This window comes from Tetrahymena thermophila, assembly GCF_000189635.1.
Source record: "Tetrahymena thermophila SB210 genomic scaffold scf_8254598, whole genome shotgun sequence".
NCBI classification, from domain to species: domain Eukaryota; phylum Ciliophora; class Oligohymenophorea; order Hymenostomatida; family Tetrahymenidae; genus Tetrahymena; species Tetrahymena thermophila.
The window spans coordinates 213,140-238,217 of record NW_002476369.1 but is presented as its reverse complement, the minus strand read 5'-3'; the positions used below and the strand labels follow the sequence as shown (position 1 = coordinate 238,217).

The window sequence follows — 25,078 nt, the reverse complement described above, 5'->3', positions numbered from 1 at the left end:
TGTTAATTTTTCTAAAAAATCTACATTTAATATCTTTTGATAGGTAAAAACATGTTTATTAATTTTTCTAAAAAGTCTACATTTATTATTTTCTGATTGGTAAAAAACATTTTTGTTGATTTTTAAAAAAGTCTACATTTAAAAGTTACAGCTTGCTTTTCTGTGGCAATAATAAATGGGTTCAAAACTTTATTTTAAGGAGAAGTCTTATTGATTTATTAATAAATATATATTTCCTCTGCTTATTAGCTTTAATTTTAGAGAATACATTTCTTTTTGTGTTTAAATGTCTAATAGCTACTAGTTAAAATGTTATGTTTTTACTTTATAAAATTATTTGTATATATTCTTTCATAATTAATAAGCTTATAAAAGAATGAAAATTTTTTATTTTGTTTTTCTCATGTAATTTCTTTATGAAATTCTTGTTATTGTGTATTTACTATTCAAAAAAGGAATGAAAAAAATTTACTTAATTTTCTCATTAACTTTTTCTATGAAATTCTTGTAACAAGCATTGTGTATTTAGTAACTAAAATTTTTTATTTCTTTTACTTTTTTAATGTAATTAGTTTAATTTAAATTGCTATATTTTTAACAAAAAATTTTGGTTATTTAGTCTTGCTTAACCTATATTGATTAATTGATTTAATGATACAAAATATGATGGTTTTTCATTTAAATAGGAACAAATATTAGTAATAAATTTTATCTTCTAGGAATTAAATGCTTGCGTGTTGTGCTAAAGATGCAAGAAATTAGCTTCTGCATAAACCATAAATTAGATTACTAAAGTAGATTATAATATTTCTAATTTTGGTGTTATAATTTTCGTTCAATAAAAACTTCAAGCTTGCTTTTCAATTTTTGATTCATGCTTTTGGGTTTACATTAAATATATCTGATAAAATCTTAATGAACATTTTTATTACAATTTATGTTTATTTTTATATAAACATCTGAAGATATTCAAACGAGACAGGCTTTATTAATTATATCCTAAAATTAATTTTAATATTTTTCTTATTACGCTTTAATATTTTAATAACTTTAAGATAAAAATGTACTCAAATAAATAAAAGTTTCATTGAATTTGGAGTTTTTTCTTTGTATCAGTTTTCTACTAATTATTTGATATCTTAATCAATTAATTTATCATATATATTACAATAAATAAACATTTTAATGGCGATTTTTTAAGTCCTTATAAAATAAATTATTTTATCTAATATTTCACATTTGATATTTAGAAATGATGAAATTAATATTTGAATCTAAGATGAACACTTAGTTCAGTTTAACATATTATTTTTTTGTTTACAACCACCTTCCTAATTTTTTTAATTTATTTAGCTATTTTCGCATCGAAGCGAACCTCTTTCTGATAAATACCTTGCTAGATTAATGGTAAAATTTTTTTCTAAATTTTTCAAAATAAAATACTATTTAACTCTATTACCTAATAATCTAATGCTTCGAAATAATTATATTCGTAATTGATAAATCAACCACATATATGAATTTTTATTTTTCTTACATAGCTTCTTCTATTAGCCTACATTAAGCTAATTAATGATTTTATACTAATAGCCAAAAACTTACTAAACAAATTTCATTTATTACCTTATCATCTCTAAACCTCTTACCATGCTAATTCTAACATTTTTATAGAAGATTTCACACCTTCATAAATTAAGATCCAATAAAAAAAAATTTTTGACTATCACAGATTGAATTTGTGTTGTGTGGTTGCCGGATTTATTTATTGAAAAATATATTTACATATCTAATATAATAGCCACTTTAAATTCCAATTTTTTTGGCATTTGTAATATTAAATTTGATTTAATTTGGCTATTATTGATTACATTTAGTTAAGTCATATGTCAGTCAGTTTCAAGCTTTTTCAATTAAAGAAAAATAATAAGTAAATTATAAAAAAAGAAATGTAAAGATTACAATCATTTATTCACAGATTTAGCATTATAAATACCAGTATTTTTCGAACCTATAATTACAAATAATATATTAATATAAAAAAAAAACAATTAAATTTACTAATAAATAAAAATGAAATACATTGCCTTAGTTTTACTTGCTTTTGTTGCTATCGCTTCAGTCAATGCTCAAAGTCCTACAGATTATCTTTACAGAGTTGGTAATTGCACATAAAAGAACAATTCTACATGCGCAAATGATTAATCTTGCACAGCTACTGCAGGCAGATTATAAATTTGTTTCGGTAATTGCTATACTTTGTATAACTAAACTCTTGATTCTATGCTTCCCTGCTTTAAAGCAAACTGTACTTCAATTGCTACAAACAGTGGAAATTCTAATGTCACCACCTATAGTAACAATGTTATTTCATGCATGAGCTCTGGAGTTCTTTCATTCGCTTTCATTCTTTTAGTTACAATAGTTTCTACTTTATTAGCAAACTATTGAGATAATTATAACTTAAACTATTATTAAATGTATTAGATGTTTTATAGGGTTTATATCTTGTAAGATTATGTCTAATTTAATTCCAGCATTTTACAAATATGTTTATTTATTTTAAACTTTTATCTCCATAAACGAAAAAGAAATTTGTTAAAATAATTATTAAAGTCTTTATAATTAATTAATTATTTAATTATATTATCGCTCACTAACACCAATAAAAATATGGGTTGAAATTGTAATTTAAATAAGAAAAGTTTTTGGAACAAATTGATATTTTATTGACTTCACAATTTCAATTAATTAACTCCTTAAAAAGAAGATTAGTATTACTTAATTAATAAATATAAGATATTTGAAAATGAATTAGTTAACTTATCAAATAACTTTTATATTTATCTATGACTATTAATCGAAAGACAGTTTATTTAAAATTTAATAAATATGTGCTTTTTTAGTAAAAAGATATCTTAAAAAATCAAAAAATAAATATGATAAGCATTAATAAACAACCTCCAAAATACTATTTTATATTTTAATTGCACATTTTTCAAAATTATTATGTAATAAAATATATTTTTTTAGCAATATTTTTCATTTTTAAAAATCAATAAATTAGTGATACTATTTAGATTAATCATTTATTTAAATTTAATTTGAAGCCTTGACATTGTTGATTCGAAGTCTTTTAGTATAATACGAAGTATTTAAATTTAATTAAAAGTCTAATAAATACACTTACATACTGTAAATACTTTAATCTAAGCCATTATATAAATCTTTAAAATATTAATTTAATTTAGAATAAAGATGTCATTATGTTTTAAGTCCTCAAAATTAATAATATTAATTATGTTTATATAATATATAAGGGGTATTTTAATTCAATCCCCCTTTTTTTATACTCACAATAACAGGTTTTTATGGATTGATTGGTGAGGTTAGGATAACTATTTTTTATTTAATGGCTGAGACAGATCTACTCTTTACTATGTATGATGTAAAATTAATTTTAAATATAAAAATAATAATAAATCAATCAATATTTTGAATTAAATTATCCATATACAAATAGATATATAATATAGTATATTATTTTCTATTATTCCAATATTTAATATTTAATCATAATTTTATCACCACATGTTTATCATCAATACAAATATACTCTATAGGCAACTAATCTTTTTGATTTAAGATATTTGCTTTTTACTTTCAATAATTATGATTTATTGATTTAGTTTTCACTTTTATATTATATTAAATTAAATTTAAATACTAAAAAAAATTAAATAAAATAAAATTTTTTAATTAAAAATTATATTTAAAATTAATAATAAAAAATTAACAAAAAATAATCAAATAAAAAGCTAATAAACAAAGTAAAAGAGTTTTTTTGTTTTTAATCATTTTTACAACTAAAAATATAGTAATCTAAAACAATAAATTGTTTTTACCTTACATATTCAGTTTAGTGCAATTTGCTAAAGCAAAACCTAAGCTTTATGCACCAATTACACCAATTTAATTGTGACTTTTTAATATTGAAGAAAAAATATAAATTAACGAGTTAGTTAGAAGGAAAAAAATAAAGAAAAAAGAAATTAATTAATTAATAATAATCAAAGCAAAATTTTAAATTAAGAGAGATAAAAAAAAAACATAAGTACAATAAATCAAATAAAAAGCTAATAAACAAATTAAAAGAGTTTTTAGTTTTAAATTCATTTTTATAACTAAAAATATCACAATCCAAAACAAATAAGCTGTTTTTACCAAATAAAAAGTGTCAAATTAGAGAGATTAGTGCACTTTGCTAAACCAGAACCTAAGCCTGATGTAGATTTATTGCCAATTTTATTGTATCTTTCTAAATATTTAAGAAAAAATAAAAAATTAATTAGAAGGAAAAAATGAAGAAAAAATATGAAATAATAAGAAATCAATGAATTAATTCAAAAAAAAGCAAAATTTGAAAATAAAATAATGAATTAAATTTAGAAATATAGAAAAAAAAAACATATTTAAAATAAAAAGAAAAAGATAAATAAATCAAGTAAAAAACTAATAAACAAATTAAAAGTTTTTTTTTAAATTCATTTTTAAAACTAAAAATATCACAATCCAAAACAAATAGATTGTTTTTACTAAAAATAAAGTGTCAAATTAGAGAGATTAGTGCAATTTGCTAAAGCAGAGCCTAAGATTGATGTACCTTCATCACCAATTTAATGTCATTTTTAAGTTTTGAAGAGAAAATATGAAATAATAAGAAATGAATTAATTAATAATAATAAAAGCAAAATTTAAAAATAAAAAAATTATTTATATTAAGAAACATAGAAGAAGAAAAACAGTACTTACAAGAAAAAAGAAAAAGAAAGATAAATTAAATAAAAAGCTCATAAATAAATTAAAAGAGTTTTTTTGTTTTAAATTCATTTTTTTTATTAAAAATATCACAATCCAAAACAAATAAATAAACTGTTTGTTTTTACCCAATATTAAGTGTCAATTTAGAGAGATTAGGGCTATTTGCTAAAGCAGAACCTAAACCTGATATACATTCATCACCAATTTAATTTTTACTTTTAAATATTAAAGAAAAAATATATAATTAATTATAGCTATTCATATAAAATTATTTCTTGAGTAAGAAATATACATTTAGTAGAATAATAATTTTAAATTTATATAATATTTTTTTATTTTTTAAAAAAATTATGTGTGCGTGCCTTATTTCATATATATATATATTTCCTAAAATCATTTTTAATTTTTTGAAAAAGTTTTATATTCCATTTTAATTTTAACATTATGCAAACAACTAAATTAATTAAGCATTTCTTTGATTACTATTCTTGCGGTAACACCACACAAGAATTTTAATCCTAGAAGTGTTATAAAAATAATCATTTATTATTTCATTTTTCGCTTTTTGTTTTAAGTTTAAATGATTGAAAATAATTTTTTTTTTTTTGTTTTTTTATTATTAATTTTGTTACAAGTCATAAAATAGTTTTCGTAAATTCACAAATAAAATAAATATATTTCAAAATAAAATTGTTAAAAATGCTGATAATAGAGCAAAAGATAGAGAGATAGTATTTGATATACTGATTTATTCTGATTCAGTAGCATATAAAATTTGATGATCCTTTTATTATTTTTTCTCAAGCTGATCAATACTTTTTTCTATGTTTGTTTGATTTTTCAATTGGCCTTAGTGATCTATTGATGGTTTGAATAAGGTCATACATTCAACTTATTTATCAATAGAAGCTTATATTTTTTGAATTTTAAATTTACATTAAGATTTAATACATTATGCAACTGCATTAAAGGAATTTGGATTTTCATTACAATTTTTACTACAAAGAATTACTTATTCCATTTCATCAATGCAAGCTTAATCTGTATTTTCGCATTATATAGATACTTCTGGAGCCTGTAAGCATGCAAGAACTTTTAAAATATCCTCATAAGGTTCATCAAATTAAGCTTTTATCGTTGTTAAGGAAATTATACAGAGTAAAGTAAAGACAAATCTTCTCATTGATTTCTTATAAATATTAGTAGATTCTTTCTTATGTTTTAATATTTAATTATCTTTTAATTATTAAAATAAATATTACCATTTTTGAGTTTTAAAGAAATTTAATATCATTGTAATTTGTAACTTATTTTAATTTATTATATATTTAGCTTTTATAAATGTAACTTAATATTATTAAGTAAATCATAAAATCAAAGAATAGATAAGAAAAAAGTAATTAAATATTTCTAAAGCGTTGCGCTTAGTCAAATTAATAAAACGTATTTAAGAAGCATAAAATTTCAAAATTTAATTAATTATTTAATGCTCTTCATAATTCTAAAATATTTATAAATACTGTTTTTATAAATAGCAATTACTCGCATATTATTTTAGCAAACTCTAATTTAACCTTTGATATGAAATTAGTATAAAATTATGGAAAAAAATATTAATCTTGTCTAATTTATTTTCTTCAAATTTAGCTTTTGGCTGATAATTAATTAACAAAATTATTATCTTTTACTTTTATCATTAATAAAACTTATTGAAATATATGTTAAGGTTCTAGTTAAGTGTTTTTTCTTAAAAATTCATTGAGTTGGTAACTAATTTCTTTTTTAATTCGAGCATTACTTTTCTAAAATTGAAGTTTATTTTTTACTGGAATTAAAAATTAAATTTATAACGGAGTTATATAATAATAAATAAATTGGTATTGGTTAAGGTATTTAGTTTATTCATTCATACCTTATTCAAAATAATTTATATTAAAAAATTTATTATCTTCAATTTTCAAAGTTTTTAAATTGAGTGATTAAAACTTTATCAAAAGTATTAAGTTTTACAACTTGAATAATAAAAATAAATTATATTATATATCTTAAATAATGATGTCCTTTATAGACAAAATTATATTTAGATATTAGGTAAACCAGCTTAACTAATGAATTGATTAAGAATTTATAAATATGCTTCATAGTTAAGAGGAAATAGTAATTAATAATATTAGCTTTCAAATAGCAACTATTACATAACTATTAAAAAATTTTGAATTAATTTGACTTGCACGTTTTTTATTAATTATAGCTATAAATAAAGGTAATAGTAGTATAATCAAAATTAAAATACACTTGAATGATATTAAAATACTAGAAGTACAAAGTAATATAAATTATTCCCCTGATACCGCATAAAATTTCAATTTTTTGACAACTTATAAAATAATCATCTATCATTTTTGACATAATCGAATTAATACACAAAATAAATAAAAACATTTCACAAGTTTCATTTCAAAATATTTTTGAAAAATAATAATATTATATGAGAAAAATCATTAAAGAATATTAAACCTCTTTTCTTCAAAATTATTAGGTTATATATTTATTTATCTTAATTAATAAAGCGAAAGTTAATTTGATTGCTATCTTTGTTTGTTTGTTTGTATCTGTCTATCTATTTTCCTAACTTAATTTGCTAATAAAAAACAAATAGTAATGCGTTTATAATTGATTTTGAAAATAGAAAAATAATGTCTAATTTACATAATAAAAATAAATTTTAACAGCTAAAATTATAAATAATTAGATTAATTAAAGAAGAAAGTGATATTTATTAGACCAATATCTTACCGCTCATCATATTATAAATAGCAAAAAATTATGATTAATATCTTTTTATATTTCCTCATCAGAATATAAATAGTAAAGATAGAAAGAGAGTCTAATATTTATTTGATCAATCAATATCTTAATATTCATAATCTAATTAGCTAAAATTTCTCTTAGATTAATAAATACTCTAATTAAATATTGCTACTATAAAAACAGATACCATAAAGAGTCTTTTTATTTTTGAATAAAATTAGTATCATAAATTCATTTTTTAAAGCGCAAAAAAGTTAAGTTAATATTTTTATGCGACAACAATTTGTACTACTTAATATAAATACATATATTAATTTTTTAAGATAGATAGTCTATTTATTAGTTTTTGGAATAGATTTTAATTTTCATTTATAATTTACAAATAAATCTAATAAAAATTGCTGATAGAAAAATAATTAAATTCTACAGCTGTAAATACATATATTTGAATATTTAGTGAGATAATCTAAAATGATTATTTGTGAGCAAAACTAATTCTAAATAATAAATTTTCTATTTAATTGTATTTAACTCTGTCTAATTAATGTGTTTAGACCACAAAAATGTTTTCTAAGATTTTTTACATAGTCCTTTCCTTTCAAACTTAAAATATTATTAAATTTTTTCATTAGAACTTTAAATTTAATTAATTATAAAATAAAAATTCTACTTTATATTTTTCTTTAAAATCTCAATAAATTTTGTCTATTAAAAATATTGAATCTTCTTAAAATCTTAAATTTCTCAAAATGAATGATGATTTATCTACATGATTTTTAAATATATATTTAAAATAGAAATTCAAACCTTATTCATGAAGCAAGTATAGTAACTAAAATTAGAACATATGGCACATTCTAAAATATGCAAAATTTACTAATATAATTTTATTTTTATTAACTATATTACATAAAAAATCTTCTATCATTTTTAAATTACTTCTATGATTACTAAATTAATAACTACCCTACTTGCTTATCAATAGCAAACAAGCTAAAGCAGAATTTAATTCTAAAGAAATTCATACATTTTGAAATTTTTACTTCAAAAGTTAATAAAAATAGACAAATTTAAAGATTAGCAGGTAAATAAATCCTTATTAATAATTAAAATAAATCTATTATTTAATTATTTGTGTATTATAAATTAGATATAATTTATTTATTATTGGCATATAAGTATAATTTGTTTTAATTTGCTCTTGTTCCATTTACAAAAATAAAAAAATTAGTACATCGTACAATTGAAATGAGATTTATATTTAGTTGACTAAAAATAAATTAATCATAATCATTTAAGATTCTTTTGATTACTTTTTCTGTTCATTTGATATCTTTTACTACGCTTTCCTATTTAATTAATATATGTTACAGTCAAAAAATATAAATATTCGCTTTTCTTATAAATTCTTAATTAAAGACTTATTTTTCTATGATTAGAAGTAATTTAAATGAATTTGCATTTATAATTTTTCTACTTCTTAAATTGAACAATAACTTTGATCTAAATTAGTATTTTGCTTATTTACTAATTTTAATTTGCAGCAAAATTTACTTAAATTCTAAATAAGATCTTATACTGTAAGTTTATGATCACAAGTTATTAACGAATAACAAATAAATATTTGATTGTATATTTTGAATGAAATTAGTTTTTATTGCCATGCTTCTTTAAGTAGTAAGCAGGGTAGCTAGCTGGTTTTGAAATTTGAATTTAAAATAAATGCATTTCTTATGAGTAAACAATATTACTCAAAATAGAAGCTATCCCTATTCTTTTATTTAGTTTTTGCTTATATTTTATGGCAAATAAGGAAAGTAAGAAGTGCAAATTTTTGTTCGTAAAAGAGAATTATTTGATTATTTCTATAAAAATATCCTAATGTCATAAATCAGAATTTGGAAAATTAACTTTACTTGGAGGGTAATATCTTTTTTTTTCAAAAAATATTAAATGATAACCAACAAATTTTGTAAATTTTAAAGAAGAGGAAGATTGTTTTCAAAGATATTAAGAATCCCCCTATATTATTTCTTTTTTACGAATACTTAATTAAAACTTGCATATTTAAGTATTACTTCCTAATCAAGCTTACAATTTATATATTTATCACTTTAAAAGTATTTTTATTAACTTAAAACAATTAGTTTTTACTCCACAAAAAATTTACCTTACATTCCAAAATTATTTTCGCTAGCTTTTCATTCAACTGAATATTTTTAAATGGCAAATTTAAAATGAGAAATTTTTAATGTGATCTTAAAAAAAATAAAAATTGATATTATCTACTTAACGAAATATTAAAAACGATAGATTAATGAAGAACTTTTGAATAAAAATTATAATTTTTGCATTTCTAATAACTATGATTATTTTAATCTAATATCTATCTATCTGATGGATACAAAAGATATTTGTTAATTTTTCTAAAAAGTCTACAAATAAAAGTTGCTGCTTTTCTTCAATAAAATTTTTATTGCGTTAAAATAAGAATGTTAAATTGCGTTAAAATGTTTTAGATATACTTTATAAAATTATTTGTATTATATACTTTAATAATTTATAATATAATAAAGGAATGGAAAAATTTTATTTTGTTTTTCTCATGTACTTTTTCTATGAAATTGCTGTACATGTGTATTTACTATTCAATAGAAGAATGAAAAAAATTTATTTTGATGTTCCCATGTACTTTATCTATGAAATTCTTGTTACATATTTTTTCAAACTTTTTTTTAATTTTTGTAATTACTTTAAAGAAAAGAGTATCTATCTATCCATCTATCAACTACTTATAAATTCTTACTTAAACTTTTTTATTTCTTTTACTTTTTTAATATAATTAGTTTAATTTATATTGCTGTATTTTTAACAAAAAATCTGGGTTATTTACTTTTGCTTAACTTATACTTATTGCTGATTTAATGAGCTAAAATATGATAGTTTTTCATTTAAATAAGAACTTTTTGGGTTGGTTAGTAAAATTTAAATTAACTAGTTGAAATAATATTAATAAATTTTATCTTCTAGAATGGATTAAATGCTTGCGTGTTGTGCTAAGATGCAAGAAATTAACTTATGAATAAACTATAAATTAGATTATATTACTAAAGTAGATTGTAATTTTTTGAAATTTGGAGTTAAAATTTTCTTTTAATAAAAACTTCAACCAAGCTTGATATTTTAATTAATTTTTGATTCATGCTTTTGGGTTTTAATTTCATAATTCTTATAAAATCTTAATTAAAATTTTTATTACTACTTGTATTTATTTTTAGGTAAAAAAATATTCAAATTAAATAGGCTTAATAAATTATCTCCAAAAATTTGAATACTTATACTTGAATATTCTAATGACTTTAAAGTAAAATTGTGCTAATATAAGATAAAAGTTATATTGAATTTAGAATATTTTCTTTGTTTAAGCTTTCTACTGATTATTAGATATCTTAATCAATTTATTTATCATTTATATTTAAATAAATAAATAAATAAATAAATAAATACACTTTTTAATTGTGATTTTTCGAATATTTATACAAATTATTTTATCTAATATTTCAAGTTTGATAGTTAGAAATGATGAAATTAATATTTGAATCTAAGATAATCACTTAGTTAAGCTTAATAGATATTTTTTTTGTTTACAACCACACTTCTAATTTTTTGAATTTATTTTGCTATTTTCGTCAAAACTAATCTCTCTCTTTCTGATAAATACCTTTCAAGATTAATGATGCAATTTTTTTCAAAATAAAATACTATTTATCTTTTTAATGATATTGTTTAAAAATCAAACGATTTGAAACAATTATATGCATAATTGATAAATCAACAACATATTTGAATTATTTTTCTTACATAACTAATTCTATTAGCCTTCTTGAAGCAAATTAATTAATTTACTCCTATAATCAAACACTTACCAAACAAACTTCATTTATTACCTTATAACCTCTAAGTCTCTTGCCATGCTAATTCTAATATTTTTATAGAGGATATCACTCTTCTAATAGAAATTTTCTGCAAGTGGAAGCTTTTTCAGATTGATTTAAAAATCCCCCCATTGTAAATTGTCTCTTAAAAATCTCTAATTAAAAAATACCTATTTAGATATTTTTTATTAATTAATTAAGCTTACAATTTTTATATTCTATTGAAAAAGTATCTTTATTTATTTATTTAGTTAAAATTATAAGTGTTTATTCTAACAAACAAACTCTTTCTTCCATATATTTCAAAATATCTCCACTATTTGTTCTAATTAATACTTTTAAATGGCAAGTTTACAATGATACATTTTTAGTGCAATCTTTAAAAAAATAATAAATGAAAGTATCTACTTCCATAAATAAAAGTGATAAATTAATGAAGAAAATTCAAGAATTTTGAATAAAAATTTTTGCTTAATTTTGGAATTTCTAATTATTAAGATTATTTTTGTTTAATATCTGATGGGGAAAATCAAATTTTTCTTAAAAGTCTACAATTTAGAGATGCTGTTTTACAGCGACAGTAATAGGATTAAGACTATATTTTTAGAAAAAGTCTTACTAATTTATGAATAAAAATATATATTTCTTCTGTTTTTTAGTTTTAATTTTATAAAATACATTTCTTTATGTGTTTAAATAGAATATTTAATTGTTAAACTATGAATTAATTAATATATTTTATAGTTACTCAATAAAATTATTTATATTATAATATTTCATAATTTAAAAAAACAAAAAAAAAATGGAAAATTTATTTGTGTAAATGCTTTTTCTCAAATATTTTTTCAATATTTGAATTTGTTTTCTTTCTTACACAGCTGCTTCTATAAGTATTCTTGAAGCTTTTTAATTATTTTACTCTTATAACAAAACAATTACATAACAAAATTTATTTATTACATTCACCTCTAAATCTCTTCCCATGCTAATTAATTAAGATATTTTTACAGAGATGCTAACTTTCTTCAAGCTTTTTCGTTGATTAAAAAATTCCCCCACAAATTATTAATTTTAACACGCATATTTATATAGGTATTTCTTATTAATTAAACATAAAATATTTATATTTGTGATTTAAAAAGTATTTTTATTTAGTTAAAATGATTTGGGTTTATCCTAAAAAACCTTTACTTTACATTTAAAAATATATATCTTCACTTGCTTTTTGTTGAAATGAATATTTTTAAATGGTAAATTAACAATTATTAATGTAGTCTTTAAAAAAATATTAATCAATATTGAAAAAATATTTTATATTAACTTTATTTAATGAAGAAAATTCAAATTTTGAATAAAAAATTTTCTATTTGTATTTCTTAGTTTATTTTTCTAGTATCATCTGATGGGTACAGTACAAATCACATTTTTCTTAAAAGTCTACATTTTAAATTCTGCTTTTCTGTGATAATAATAGGATCAAACTATATTTTAAGAAAAAGTCTTATTTATTTATTATTAATAATATTTCTTCTGTTTATTAGTTTTAATTTTAGAAAACATATTCCTTACTTACTTCCTTTTTGTGTTTAAATATGTGTTTAATTGTTAAAATGTTTTATAATTACTCAATAGTCAATAGAATTATTTTTATTAAATTATTTCACAATCTATAAAAGCATATAAGAGAATGGAAAAAATGTATTTTGTGTAAACAAATAGTTTTTCTGATATATATTTAATAGGTTGATTTCAAGATTTTTTTTAATTTTTGCAATTAATTGAAGGTAAGAATTATTTATTTATTCCTTATAAATTCTTAATTAAAATTTTTAACTTCTTTTACTTTTTTTAATTATATTGCTGTATTTTCAACAAAAATCTTGATCACATACTTTATTAGTTTTTCTATTTAATTGCTTAATTTAATTACCTAAAATATGGTATTTTTTATTTTAAACAAGAACGGTTGTTTATAGCTAAACTGCATTTTAATATTCTTTATAGTAAACAGATAAAAGAATTGAAAAATTTATTTTGAGTAAACACTTTTTCTGATATTCTTTTTATATAAAATTGTTGTTACATTGTATATTTAATAGGTTGATTGCAAGATTTTTTGTGATTATTTGAAGGAAAGAAATATCTATCTATCTACTTCTAATAAATTCTTAATTAAAATTTCTTATTTCTTTTACTTTTTTTATTAAAAGAATTGAAATTATTAATACTGCTGTAGTATTATTACAAATAAATCTTTGTCATTTACTTTTTTTACTTTTTTAAGTTTTTGCAAGATTTGATTGGTCAATTTAACTACCTAAAATAAGATAGTTTTTCATTCAAATAAGAGCTTCTAAGTTTGTAAAAATCAAATCAGCAAGTTGTAATATAAATTACATATTTCTTAAAAGATCGAAACATAATTAGTTTTTTAGATTTCAAAAATTTTGAAAAAAATGGTATTATTTATTTATTTAGCAAGGTATTTATTTATCAGAAAGAGATATACATACTTTGATGTGATAACATCTAAACTCAAGAAATAGAGAAACGACTTTAAACAAAATGATTATTATCTTTTTTGATAATTATTTGCCTACTTTATTACAGTAAATCAACCAACCACATATTTGAACTTATCTTTTTTCTTACACAGATGCTTGTTTCTACTAGCTTTCTTGAAGCTCTTTATTTATTTTATTTTTGTAACAAAACACTTACCAAATAAAATCCATTTATTAATTACATTATAACCTTAAAACCTCTTACTTACTATGCTAATCAGATATTTTTATATAGGTATTAACTCTCTTAAAGTAAAAAATAGAAAGTGTAAAATTAGCTTTAAATCATAAAAATTAAATGAAATATCACGATCTGTACAATTACAGGATTAGCTATATTATAGATTAAAAATTTAATATCTGAAATTACTTACATATTTATAATAAAAAATCAAATAATAAATATTTTTTAATAATAATAAAATTATTTAGCTAACATTTTGCAAACAAATCTAGAAATTAAATTCTTACTTTTCAACATTCATAAGAATTTATTTAATACTTGAAATCCTATATATAAATTAGTTTTTTGTTAAGAAATTAATTAAGCAGATGAAGAAGCGCTAAAAGAATTAATGCTTGCTTCAATAACTAAAAAAAAAAGATTTTCTTCTATATTTTAAGGATATATTTGTCAATTTTAGAAAATAAATGAAGATAAATTGATTGTCTTCTAATATTTAACTTAAAATAATCCCTTTGAGTTCATAGATAGGAATGGAGCTTTAGTTTAAGGAGTAAGATTTGAAGACTTCAAATAATTCAAAAAAATAGGAAGCAGTTTCTCATTATAATATTTATTGGAGTAGCCAATTATGTGTGTAAGTTAATAGAATCATTTTATTCAACAATAATAGCAAAAGAAGAGCAATAATAGAAAGAATAATAAAGTTTGAACTTACTCAAGATGAATAATCCAATAATAAATACCCTGAAGCTTTACATACTTTATTAGCAATGTTACAAACAACTCCCCTACTAAATATTTTAAATCATATCCATAAACCTTGATTTTATTAGTATAAAGACAATCTTATTTATCAATATACACAAATTAGTATTAAATAAATGTCTTGCTTTTCAATATCCAAGATTTAATTTTAAAAACAAAATAATTTTATTTAAAATTAAATTTTGGATATTATATATATATATATAACATCACAAACAAACTTCACATTTTAATTTTTTAAAAATAAATAACTAACTATCTATGATATTTATTAGCATTAATAGATAATGCTGATATATTTATCTATGCTACCTATATTTTGGAGGATACTTTTTAAAAGTTAACCTAATTTATGATTAAAAAGAATGACAAAGAGAAGAGGAAAATTTGAATTTTGAAAAAAAATTAATAACCTCACAAAAGACAGACACTAATTAATTATCTAATTCTAATATTTAATTTAAGAAATCATATCTGATTATTTTTGATTTATTTACATGGCGCATGAAAACAAAAAATACAAATAAATCCATATTAGTATAAATTCTTAATTAAAACTTCTTCATTCGATTTGTGCAAAGATTAACTAATTGTGTTTACAATTTTTACAGATAATTTGATTCACTTAAATTAATTAGTACTTACTTTGCCACTAACTTGGTGAAAAACAAATAAATATTTGGTGATATATTTTGGAAGATTATTATTTTGTTTCAATATTTCAAAATTAGTAAGCAATGTTGTGAGCTATGTGTGTGGAAAATTTGAATTTGAGTAAAATCTTTTTTCTTAAACGCAAACAATATTTCTTTTATTATTGATTATCTATATACGCTTATTTTCTCTTTCAACTAATTTATGGTAACCAAATTAAATCAAAAATTGATAGTTTCTCTTACAAATTTTTAATTAAAATTTGTTTGCTAAGGTTTTTCTGATTAATTGAATCTACAATTTGTTATCCACTTATTTTAAATAGCATTTTTTTAATTAAATTACAGATATTGTGGTATTAAAAATAACAATTATTTACCTTACATTTCAAAAATGTTTTCTCTTTCGTTGAAGTGAGTATTTTTAAACAATCAATTTTTATTTTGCAATATGACAAATAAATAATTAGTTGATTGATTGTATTTTTCTATTAAAAAAATATTTTATTACCTGTTTCCATAATTAAAAATGGATAATTTGAAAAACTTTTGATCTTTGAGAAAAAAAATTTCTTATTTTGCATGCATATCAATCTATTTACTTTTATTTGATCTACATAAAATATATGTGTTAATTTTTCTTTAAAATTCATATTCTTGCTTAACTAAATCTATTCCTATATATTAAGAGAAATTCTTATTAACTATTATAAATTAGAATTTCCTCTGCTTTTTGCTTTTTGTTTGCTTTAATTATCTAAAATAATTTCACTGTTTGCTTAAACAGGAATTTCTAAATGGTAAACTTTGAAAAATAAAGTTTTTTTGTAATCTTAAAAGAAATAAATATTATATATTCAATATAATTAATAAGATCATTTTATTTCATAATTTATAAAAACAGAAAAGAAATAAAATTCAATTTTAAGTAAGAAAGTACATTTCTCATTTGCTATTACTCTTTTAAACTTTTTAAATTATATATTTTAATATAAGGACATCATCCCTTTTTAACTTTGATCATTATTTTATGCAAACAAATCATACACTCCTAATAAATTCTTAATTAAAAATTTTTTGTAGAAATGTAATTAGTTGATTTACATCGCTACATTCAACAAAAATCATATATTCTTTAATTTCTCTTATAGTCACTCTGCTTAACTAAAATATGCTAGATTTTTCCTTTAAATAATAGTTTTTAAGTTGATCAGCTTCAAGCAAACCATGATGCTACAATATCATAAAAAATAATAGTTTAAAAAAAAATATTTTATTTAATCATATTTCATAATTAAAAAAGATATATTATATATATATTTTCTTAGTTTAGTTTGTGGAAGAAAAATTGAAATTTGAAACAATCTGATCTTTTTATTCATTAAAAAGTATCTAGAATCTATCAGTCAAAAACTTTTAGCTTTACTTTTATAATTTTTGACAAATACTTTTAATAGATTCTTAAATATTCTTAGCTTATTTGCTTTCATGTAATTATATTTAAAAATCAAATCTTATTAGATAACTTACATTAGTATTAGCGTCTAATTGCTTGCTTCATTAACTTTTTAGAAATCATCTCTTTTATTTTTCAATTAAATAATAATTTTCGAATTAGTAAACTTCAAGCTAATTCATTAGTTGTAATGTAAGAATTAAAAAAATAATTTATTGTATATATAATATTTTACATTGAATATCTGGGGGGATGGGGGGTGGATTACATGCGATGGTATTCAAAAATGAATGGAAATTTTTATTTTAATTTTTTATATAGAGTTTAAAATTAGGGGTCGTTCTTTCTTCAGGTTACCTACCTACCTATTTTCCTATATATTATTACTTGTGTAAAAGTTATTGAAATAATAAAATAGATACTATCTATTGTTATTAAGTAACATACAGTCAATTAATTTGGGTTTTATTTTATGGTAAATAACAATTCTATTTAAGAAATCTATTCAATTAATAATTCAAGTTATCTTACTCTTTATTAATCAAATTTAGGAAAATATCTAATTTCTTTATCAATTTTACAGATTTATATATATAGCATTTTTTCTTAACTCAATTGATAAAAATAATCAATTAATACAAAACAAAAATAAATTAACTAAATTAATTAATTAAAATAAATGAAATAATTTGCCTTATTGTTTCTTGCTTTTGTTGCTATTACTACTGTTAATGCCTACATAAGTAAAGATTAAATATACTAGTTTAATAATTGCACAGAAAAAATACAACTTCCTTGCGATAGAAGCAACACTGATTGCTTAAAATAAAAGGCTAAAGTTGAAGATTGCTTAGATTATTGTTTTGATGGAAATTGGAATACTCTATCTATGGGTGATGTAAATAATTGTTATTAAGATTAATGTATACCCTATGCTAAAAATAGCACGTAGAGTACTGTCAGAACCTATGCAAGTTAACTTGGCTATTGTTTGAGCTCTGGAATTATCTCATTCGCTTTCATTCTCTTGGCTGTCATAGTTTCAGTTTTGTTTGTACAACATTGAAATAATAAATTGAAATAATTTTAATTATCATTAATGTAATTGATGTATTATTAGGTATTTATTTATTTTGTAAGATTAATAATACAAATTTATTTTTTATTTCAAACCTTTACTAAAAGAATTTAATTTATTAAATATATTAAAAAAAATAATCTAAATTAAGTAAATAAATAAGTATTAAGACATAAATTATAATTTTATTTATGTTTATCATAAAACAAATAAAAATAATAAAACAAAAATTACAAATAAATCCATTTTAGTATAAATTTTTAATTAAAACTTCTTAATATAATTTGCTCAAAGATTAACTAATTGTGTTTACAATTTTTACAAATAATTTGATTAACTTAAACTAATTAGTACTTACTTTGCTACTAATTTACTTAACTTTTGATTTAAATTTAGATTTTTTTACAAATAAAAACAAATAAATATTTGGTGATATATTTTGGCAGATTTATATTTTGTTTCAATATTTCAAAATTAGTAAGCAAAGTAGTGAGCTATGTGTGTGGAAAATTTGAATCTAAGTAAAATCTTTTTTCTTAAACTAAAATATATTTCTTTTATTATTGACTATCTATATCCGCTTATTTTCTCTTTTAACTAATTTATGGTAACCAAATTTAATCAAAAATTGATATTTTCTCTAATAAATTTTTAATTAAATTTATTTGCAAAGGTTTTTCTTTCTGATTAATTAAAGCTAAAATTTGTATATCCACTTATTTTAAATAGTATTTTTTAATTAAATTACAGTCAGATATTGGTATTAAAAAAAATAATTATTTACCTTACATTTCAAAAATGTTTTCTCTTTCGTTGAAGTGAATATTTTTAAACAATCAATTTTTTATTTTGTTTTATAACAAATAGATAAATAATTGATTGTATTTTTCTATTCAAAGAATATTTTATAATACCCCTTTCTTTAATTGAAAATGGATTGACTATCCTTATTTGCTTATTTTCTCTTACAACTAATATTTATGGTAACAAATTAAACCAAAAATTGATACTTTCTCTTATAAATTTTTTATTAAAATTTGTTTGCTAAGGTTTTTCTGATTAATTAAATCTACAATTTGTTATCCACTTATTTTAAATAGTATTTTTTTAATTAAATTACAGATATTGTGGTATTAAAAATAACAATTATTTACCTTACATTTCAAAAATGTCTTTTCTTTCGTTGATGTGAATACTTTTAAACAATCAATTTTTATTTTGCCATATGAAAATAAATAATTAGTTGATTGATTGTATTTTTCTATTAAAAAAATATTTTATAATACCTGTTTCCATAATTAAAAATGGATAATTTGAAAAACTTTTGATCTTTGAGAAAAAAAATCTCTTATTTTGCATGTATATCTATCTATATATTTACTTTTATTTGATCTACATAAAATATATGGGTTAATTTTTCTTTAAAATTCATATTCTTGCTTAACTAAATCTATTCCTATATATTAAGAGAAATTCTTATTAACTATTATATATTAGTATTTCCTCTGCTTTTTGCTTTTTGTTTGCTTTAATTATCTAAAATAATTTCACTGTTTGCTTAAACAGGATTTCTAATTGGTAAACTTTGAAATATAAAGTTTTTTTTGTAATTTTTAAAGAAATAAATATTATATATTCAATATAATTGATAAGATTATTTTATTTCATAATTTATAAAAATTCAATTTTAAGTAAGAAAGTAAGTACATTTCTCATTTGCTAATACTTAAATAAAACTTTTTAAATTATATATTTTAATATAAGGACATCATCTTTTTTTAACTTTGATCATTATTTTATGCAAACAAATCATACATCCCTAATGAATTCTTAATTAAAACTTTTTTGGAGAAATGTAATTAGTTGAATTTACATCACTACATTCAATAAAAATCATAAATTCTTTAATTTCTCTTATAGTCACTCTGCTTAACTTTAATGTAATTATTTTTAAAAATCAAATCTTATTAGATAACTTACATTAGTATTAGCATCTAATTGCTTGCTTCATTAACTTCTAGAATCATCTCTTTTATTTTTAAATTAAATAAATATTTTCGAATAAGTCAACTTCAAGCCAATCTACTAGTTGTAATGTAAGATGTAAAAAAATAATTTATTGTATATATAATATTTTACATAAATATCCTACAATTAAATAAAATCTTTAGCAGTTAAAACTTGGGATTCAATTAAATTACTACTTGTATCTTTTTATTTATTGAAAACTCTAAAATTTTTAATTACAATAAATTCAAGCTTACTATTTTTAACTAATTGGCAAATATAAAAATTATTTCTTATTTATTATTATATATTGATCTATAAATAAATTGGGAAATTTATATTTTGGATATAATATTTTATTTTTGAATGAAATTTTTATATCGAGTTTAAAATTAGGGGTCGTTCGTTCTTCAGGTTACCTACCTACCTATTTTCCTATATATTATTATTTGTTTAAAAGTTATTGAAATAATAAAATAGATACTATCTATTTGTTATTAAGTAACATACAGTCAATTAATTTGGGTTTTATTTTATGGTAAATAACAACTCTATTTAAGAAATCTATTTAATTAAAGTCAAGTTATCTTACTCTTTATTAATCAAATTTAAGAAAATATCTAATTTGTTTATTAATTTTACAGATTTATATATATAGCATTGTTTTCTTAACTCAATTGATAAAAATAATCAATTAATACAAAACAAAAATAAATTAACTAAATTAATTAATTAAAATAAATGAAATAATTTGCCTTATTGTTTCTTGCTTTTGTTGCTATTAATACTGTTAATGCCTACATAAGTCAAGATTAAATAAACTAGTTTAATAATTGCACAGATAACATAAAAGTCACTTGCACTTCCGAGAATATTGTTCCTTGCAGAAATTCAAAGATTGATATTGATACTTGCTTAAAAAGTTGTATTGGAGATTTAAAATCATAAACTATGGGTGGAGTGAAAATTTGTTTTGATCAATCATGTTTACCCATCGCTAAAAATAGCACAATCGTTAGTATCTAATAATATGGAAGTTAACTTGACATTTGTTTGAGCTCTGGAATTATTTCATTCGCTTTCATTCTCTTGGCTGTCATAGTTTCAGTTTTGTTTGTACAACATTGAAATAATAAATTTAAATAATTTTAATTATCATTAATGTAATTGATGTATTATTAGGTATTTATTTATTTTGTAAGATTAATACAAATTTATTTTTAAAAATTTTTAATTAATTTCAAACCTTTACTAGAAAAATTTAATTTATTAAATAAATTAAAAAATATTAATCTAAATTAAGTAAATAAATAAGTATCAAGACATAAATTATAATTTCATGTTTATCATAAAACAAATAAAAATAATCTTAAATTTTTTCTAAATCTTTAAATCATTAATCAAATTTATTTGTTGTGTTTGTTTTTTCAAAAAAAAGTATTTATTTTATTACAAGTTAAAATTATTTGATTAGAAAGAAATTTAATATTAATAAAATAAAATAGAGGTTAAACTTTATGATAAGAATTAATTCTTATGTGAATTGATTTTAAGAGTACAGCTATTTTTCATTTTTCAAGCTTTTATTTCAATAGATTTAAGTACCTTTTTAATTTTGGATAGGCTTATGATAATTAATATTAAAAGAAATTTAGAAAAATATTTCACTAAAAAAAATTAGATTAAATTTTGAAAATCTTACTCTGTTAATTTAGAAAAATAATGGAATATTTGAAAATTATTTTAATTAAACTTTATTAATATTTTTTCAATGAAAGTAAGTAAATTCTTTAAAAATTCTAGATATTTTGAAGGAAAAAAATGAATTTGTCTGAATTTTAATAAAAAATTTAAATAAATTTCAAAAAAGCTTGTTTGTTTATTATAATATATCTTTATTAAATCAAAACACTAAATTTCGTTAATTGTAAATCGAAATTGCATTTTACTATAAATATTTATTCAAAAGTAAAAAAATTATTTATTTTTTTATCAATATTATAAATAATGTATATTGATATTCCACCAAGTAGTAATAAAAATAATAAAAAAGACTTTTGACTCAAATATTCAATTTTACTTGAAGTTTTTTTTCCAGTATTTTTGATTAAAAAAATTCGATATGAATAATATATACTAAGTAAAAATAGATACAAATTAATTAATTTACTATAACTAATTTAATTAAGCTTAAAATAGTTAATTTTGTTAATATTATTGGTAACTTATTTTATACATATTATTAACTCATTCCTTACTGTTCACAATATAGATAATATCAATTTTTTAAGCAAGCACTCCTTAAGTTAAAAGGAAAATGTTAAACTGAGATATTCTAGCAGAAATATATTATTATTTTATTAATTATTTTTTTGATAATTTCACTATTTTAATTTTATGAAGAGATTAATTATTAAATACAGCTTTTTATTTAAATATTAATTAATCAAAAGATTATATTCATTAAAAATGAATTAAAATTTTTTTTAGAGTATATGTAATTAGTAATTAAACACATATGCATAGCTAGCTATTTATATCAATTCTTTTTTCTAAAAAGTTAAACTAAAATTAAACCGCTAAGAATAGTTAGTTAATAATGATACAAATAATGAATTTAATAATAAAAAGTAATAAGCATTTTTAAGAATATTTTAATTTTTAATCATTTATTATATTCAGTAAACAAATTTAGATTTTTTATCTAAAAAGCGAACTCTATAAATGGTTAGCTTTTATAAGTATTTTAATTATCTTAGTAAGTTACTTACTTTTCTAATTATCTAAATAATATTGCAAAAAAGTTAGTTTAAATTGTTATAGCAACTAGACTTAAGTAATTTTATATGTTATTGTTATATAAGTAAGAGCTCTTAATAAGCTAACAATTATTTAATTACATACTTATAATAACCTTGTAATCTCTAATGAATTCTTAGTCAAAACTATTGTATATTTCATTCATTAATATAAAAAAACTGTTTATTTGTAATTTGAATAACTAGTCTTAATTACCGTAAGTACTACTTCATTCTAATCACTTTAGTTAATGTACATACCGTTATTTCCCTGCCTATTATAATAATTATGCAAAAATATCACACCAATTACATGTAGCCTTATAAAAGAGAAATTACCAGTTATTAGGAATGATCAAAAATTTATTTTTAAATAGCTAAATCTATTTATCGCATAATAAAATAATGGTAATATTAATTTTTGTTTTTTAACAAGTTCTAATTAATAAATATTTACTGAATAAGAATAAATAAATTGTAAAATAAAGCAAAATCAATTGAATTGAATAAATAGTATCAGTTTAATTTTTTTTACATATAAAATCAAAATTATAATTTTACCTAAAAAATCTTTCTTTTTTATTTTAAATTAGCACAAATTTAATTTAATTAGCTTTGCTAAATTAAAAATAACTATTTTTATTACTCTTGAATAGCCATAATTCTGCTCTTTATATCTGAATCAGCAATTTATATCAATTGATATTTATATTTTAAATTTAAAAATAATAGCATATTTTTAATCTAAAATATTTCCTAGAAAACTAAATTTTTGTTTGTTTGTGCGGAGAATAATGAATGATATAAAAACTTATAATTTCATAACTAATAGTTATATTGTAAAAAAGAAATCATCAGTATTTAACTCTGTTTATTAACTAGCTAATTTCGTAGTGTTATTTGCATAAAATTTCATTTATCAATATTTATTGTAAAACATTATATATATCTCTTTGATTTATTCTTTAAATTTCTCATAAAATTATCTTCAAAAAAATTCAATTTGAATAATTTGCTTCATGAATTTTTATTAAAATCAAATATTTAATTTTCATGCTTCTAATATAAAGTATTCAAAGTTATTTGAATTATTATTATTATTATTTAAAATTAAACTTTACTGTAGATTTTACATGTGATACGGATGGAATCAATAATGGAACTTTTTAAAAATCCACAATATTTTTTCAAAAAACTAAATAATTTAAGGTGCTAGATCGCTGCTTTTAAGAGGAAATATAGTGTGTTTTGAAATAATCTAAACTCGAATAATCATAGATATTTTGGATTTTTTTAAATTATAATTTATCTTCATATATTTTTGAAAGAAATACTTTTTATATTAATTTAATAATTCACTTTTTTATGCTTTTATATTTAAAATGTGTATTTTTAGGCTATTTATTTATCAATTCTCAAAATATTTTCTTTAAATATTTACATAGAAATTAGAAAGAAACGTATGAAAAAAAATAAAATTATAGATTTTTACTAGTTTATTACTGTCATATATATTAAGAATTATTAATTCTGATAAATTAGTAATATATCTCATACTTTTAGTAATAGTTATTTGATCTAAATTCTTTGAACTTTTTTACTATTAAATGTAGTATTTTATTTTGGGATTAGGTCAGCCAGTTTAAACAATAAGTTAACTTAAATTATCATAGTCTTAAATTTACTTTAAACATTTAAGATATAAATCAAATTTACAGAAATATTTAATAATTTGCGGATTTGATAAAGTTTACAAACAAACAAAAATTGAAATTTACAAAAATGAGAGTTCTTGCCTTAATTTTAATGATATTAGTTGGGATATCTGCTTTTTAAACATAGACTGTTGATGCAATTCAGTAAATGGACGACTGTTTTAAAGATATAGATATATTAGATCCTTGTTAGGCCAACGATAAAGTTTGTCTGGTAGAAAAAGAAAAAGGGTTAGATTGTATTTATTACTGTAAAATTAATAGCTAATTTGTTAATGTTATTAAATAATG

At 19.4% G+C, this 25,078-nt stretch overlaps 7 protein-coding genes across 7 annotated transcripts; 4 read left to right on the top strand and 3 right to left on the bottom strand. All coding sequences in view use genetic code 6, as the record gives it.

Annotated features, from left to right (window-relative positions):
• Nucleotides 1–2,070: 2,070 nt before the first annotated feature.
• On the top strand, nucleotides 2,071–2,448 carry TTHERM_00753630 (transmembrane protein, putative; the record flags this gene model as incomplete). The annotated part of the gene is made up of 1 exon (XM_001018358.1): nucleotides 2,071–2,448. The coding sequence occupies one exon, from the start codon at nucleotides 2,071–2,073 to the stop codon at nucleotides 2,446–2,448; it is 378 nt and encodes a 125-aa protein (XP_001018358.1).
• A 3,049-nt stretch (nucleotides 2,449–5,497) lies between these two features.
• Nucleotides 5,498–6,094, bottom strand: TTHERM_00753610 (hypothetical protein; the record flags this gene model as incomplete). Its single annotated transcript, XM_001018356.2, has 1 exon — nucleotides 5,498–6,094. Exon 1 carries the CDS (start codon nucleotides 5,999–6,001, stop codon nucleotides 5,498–5,500), a length of 504 nt encoding a protein of 167 aa, XP_001018356.1. The 5' UTR covers nucleotides 6,002–6,094.
• Nucleotides 6,095–7,316: 1,222 nt separating this feature from the next.
• On the bottom strand, nucleotides 7,317–7,645 carry TTHERM_000753609 (transmembrane protein, putative; the record flags this gene model as incomplete). The annotated part of the gene is made up of 2 exons (XM_012798195.1): nucleotides 7,528–7,645; nucleotides 7,317–7,459 (listed from the first exon to the last, which is right to left on the bottom strand). The coding sequence occupies exons 1-2, from the start codon at nucleotides 7,622–7,624 to the stop codon at nucleotides 7,317–7,319; spliced, it is 240 nt and encodes a 79-aa protein (XP_012653649.1). The 5' UTR covers nucleotides 7,625–7,645.
• Nucleotides 7,646–11,189: 3,544 nt separating this feature from the next.
• TTHERM_00753600 (hypothetical protein) lies at nucleotides 11,190–12,548 on the bottom strand (the record flags this gene model as incomplete). The annotated part of the gene is made up of 5 exons (XM_001018355.1): nucleotides 11,190–11,287; nucleotides 11,491–11,537; nucleotides 11,577–11,719; nucleotides 12,117–12,182; nucleotides 12,525–12,548. 5 exons carry the CDS (start codon nucleotides 12,546–12,548, stop codon nucleotides 11,190–11,192), a joined length of 378 nt encoding a protein of 125 aa, XP_001018355.1.
• A 2,487-nt stretch (nucleotides 12,549–15,035) lies between these two features.
• On the top strand, nucleotides 15,036–15,374 carry TTHERM_000753599 (hypothetical protein; the record flags this gene model as incomplete). Its single annotated transcript, XM_012798194.1, has 1 exon — nucleotides 15,036–15,374. The coding sequence occupies one exon, from the start codon at nucleotides 15,036–15,038 to the stop codon at nucleotides 15,372–15,374; it is 339 nt and encodes a 112-aa protein (XP_012653648.1).
• A 2,494-nt stretch (nucleotides 15,375–17,868) lies between these two features.
• Nucleotides 17,869–18,255, top strand: TTHERM_00753580 (transmembrane protein, putative; the record flags this gene model as incomplete). The annotated part of the gene is made up of 1 exon (XM_001018353.3): nucleotides 17,869–18,255. The coding sequence occupies one exon, from the start codon at nucleotides 17,869–17,871 to the stop codon at nucleotides 18,253–18,255; it is 387 nt and encodes a 128-aa protein (XP_001018353.1).
• A 2,760-nt stretch (nucleotides 18,256–21,015) lies between these two features.
• On the top strand, nucleotides 21,016–21,402 carry TTHERM_00753570 (transmembrane protein, putative; the record flags this gene model as incomplete). Its single annotated transcript, XM_001018352.3, has 1 exon — nucleotides 21,016–21,402. The coding sequence occupies one exon, from the start codon at nucleotides 21,016–21,018 to the stop codon at nucleotides 21,400–21,402; it is 387 nt and encodes a 128-aa protein (XP_001018352.1).
• Nucleotides 21,403–25,078: the final 3,676 nt, after the last annotated feature.